The sequence below is a fragment of the Nerophis ophidion genome, linkage group LG12 (assembly GCF_033978795.1).
Source record: "Nerophis ophidion isolate RoL-2023_Sa linkage group LG12, RoL_Noph_v1.0, whole genome shotgun sequence".
NCBI lineage: Eukaryota > Metazoa > Chordata > Actinopteri > Syngnathiformes > Syngnathidae > Nerophis > Nerophis ophidion.
This window is the reverse complement of record NC_084622.1, coordinates 51,814,296-51,817,070: the sequence shown is the minus strand read 5'-3', so window position 1 is coordinate 51,817,070 and position 2,775 is coordinate 51,814,296. Positions and strand designations below refer to the sequence as shown.

At 41.5% G+C, this 2,775-nt stretch overlaps 1 protein-coding gene across 1 annotated transcript in view; it reads right to left on the bottom strand.

Annotated features, from left to right (window-relative positions):
- Positions 1-202: 202 nt before the first annotated feature.
- The window catches only part of LOC133563541 (tripartite motif-containing protein 14-like), a 16,412-nt gene continuing 13,839 nt past the window's right edge, over positions 203-2,775 (bottom strand). Inside the window, exons 6-7 of the mRNA XM_061917710.1 lie at positions 1,422-1,570; positions 203-1,347 (exon numbers count right to left, since the gene is read on the bottom strand). Coding sequence (XP_061773694.1) covers positions 812-1,347; positions 1,422-1,570 — 685 coding nt within the window. The 3' untranslated portion in view covers positions 203-811. The remainder of the gene's footprint in view (positions 1,348-1,421; positions 1,571-2,775) is intronic.

Here is a 2,775-nt window from a genome sequence, read left to right as displayed (position 1 = left end):
CTGGTCGAGATGCACGACTTTCCCTCGGACCTCAAACAAAGTCCAGCTGCCAGGCTCATTTCCCTTCGGGTCGTGTTATTTGTTGTCAGCAAATGTCACATGCTGTGTGGGCGGAAGTTCACAGTTAGCACACCAACTGTTACCTGCTGAGGACAAACACAGCCCAACCTTTAGCACAAGAGGAGAATGCTTAAAAAAGGAATTTGTAGATTTGATTATTTATTTGTACAGAAAGATAAGACTCAAATCCTTACTCATATTTTCACAAGATCAGGATTACGTATGACAATGTTGTATTGACAAATACAGTGAATGTGACGGAATGGAACAACTTCAAAATGCGTTTAAAAGATGTAAAATGACAAAATACAAAATGTACAATTCTGAAAAATCACAGCTGCAGCTTTATAAAACAATCAGTACTAAAAGCAAAAACCAGATTCTGAACAATTCAGAGCTATCAATCAGAATAGACTGGCCATTTAACTCAGTAGTTAGCATGCTTACCTCTCATGTCGGCGACTAACATTCACGCCTCACACGGAACTGAGCGTACACTAGTTAGTCTTTTTTTTTTTTTCTTTCTTCCCACGTTGCCGCTACACATCTACTGTTTCTATCAACTGCTACTCATGTCAACTTTGTAACAATAATGCTCACTTTAGCCAATCATAGAGCACAACGTTTAAATGTTTGGCACCTCCTGAATCACTAAAGCCAGTCTTGTCTTTGTCATGAAGACAGTGCTGGATTAGTTGTCATTTAGGTCATGATTATGGAAAATGCCATGCCAGTGTACGCCAGATTGCAGTTAAAATAGAGTACAGAAGGCCAGCCGTGTTTTGGACACATATAATGCTGGGTACATAGGCAGAGCAAAGCTGTGCTTGTAGGAATGCATTAGAACAAGACTGCCCCCTGGTGTAACATTAAAGAACGTCAGTGTGTCCTCCTCTAAGTCAAGGAACACTCCTACCCGCTGCAACTTGTGTGCGATCACAGGAGTCGCCACCTTGTTGTGCAGCACTTCCAGCTTACCCCGCTCATACGCCAGGCACCATGACGACCGGTTGTGACCCAAGTGAGAGCTGTCCGTCGGACTTTTCCTCTCCATTAAACCCTCACAGAGTCCCACCTTCCAGCTGCCTTGGTCCGCAGTGACAGCTACTTCCCAGTACCAGCGACCTACTTCCAGGGCGTGGCAAGCGAGCACCTGTGGGAAGGAACTGAAGCGAGATTCTTGCTGCGTATAGTCCTCCTGGATCTCGGAGTAGGTCACCTTCCTGTTATCAAACAGACGCAGCTTGGGATGGGCTGTGTCTGCGTCCAAAGTGGGGACCGTGCCATCTGTATATAGGAAAAATACATTTTCAGAAGGGTGTTAGGAGACCAAGAGCAGTTGATCATTGGTGGAGTCTCACAAAGCAGCTTGTATAGCTCTCTGTCCTTGTTCAGCTCAGTGATGACCACATTGTCCACGCGCTTCTGCGTCCACTTCTGGAGACATTTCAGTCGAACTTCATCCACCTCCTCCGGAGCCTCCAGCTGATCCACACAACTTTCCGTGTCACTAGATCAATTATCAAAGGAGCATCAATCAATAGAGCTCCCAAATACAAACAGCACCAACACACCACTTGTTAGCTGGCGCATCTTTTACAAAGAGATCCAACCAAAATGAAGTTTACCACTGCCAAGGATCCATTAAGTTTTTCTATGTCTAAGTCAGGGGTCGGGAACCTTTTTGGCTGAGAGAGTCATGAAAGCCAAATATTTCAAAATGTATTTCCATAAGAGCCATATAATATTTTTTAACACTGAATGCAATGAAATGCGTGCATTTTTAAGTAAGACCAATATTTTAAGAGTATAATAAGTATCTTATTTTTTTTAATAACATTGTTATTTTAAATGTTAACCAATAATAAATATAATACTTCTTTCCATTAATGCGACATCTTCAACAGGTGCGATAGAAAACGGAGGGTTGGATTAAAATGCATGAGAATGTCTTATAATTTGAACATTATTTTTAACACTGATTACCAGCCGAAATATTAATTACTTATCATGTTAAGCAATGTCAGCTAAGATTTATCTGAGAGCCAGATGCAGTCATCAAAAGAGCCACATCTGGCTCTAGAGCCATAGGTTCCCTACCCCTGGTCTAAGTACAACCACATTTTATAGTGCAACACCCATTTTGAGGTCAAATCTCTCGTAGCTTAGTAAAGACACAAGCAAGCCAAGAGCAACATGTTTGGTTTAATGTTGTGTGTACCTTATAAAACATACACGGCCAATTAAAATAATTTGTTTTCTGGGCTTTGTGAACAAGCATTTGTTGTTGTGGCCCCAAAACAATGGAATGCCCATCCATCCATTCTCTACCGCTTATTCCCTTTGGGGTCGCTGGAGCCTATCTCAGCTGCACATGGGTGGAAGGTGGTGTACACCCTGGACAAGACGCCACCTCATCGCTGGGCATTTTTGGAACATATGGTAATACAAACCCTGTTTCCATATGAGTTGGGAAATTGTGTTGGATGTAAATATAAACAGAATACAATGATTTGCAAATCATTTTCAAACCATATTCAGTGAATGCACTACAAAGACAACATATTTGATGTTCAAACTCAAACTTAATTTGTTTTGCAAATAATAATTAACTTAGAATTTCATGGCTGCAACACGTGCCAAAGTAGTTGGGAAAGGGCATGTTCACCACTGTGTTAAATCACATTTTCTCTTAACAGCACTCAATAAACGTTT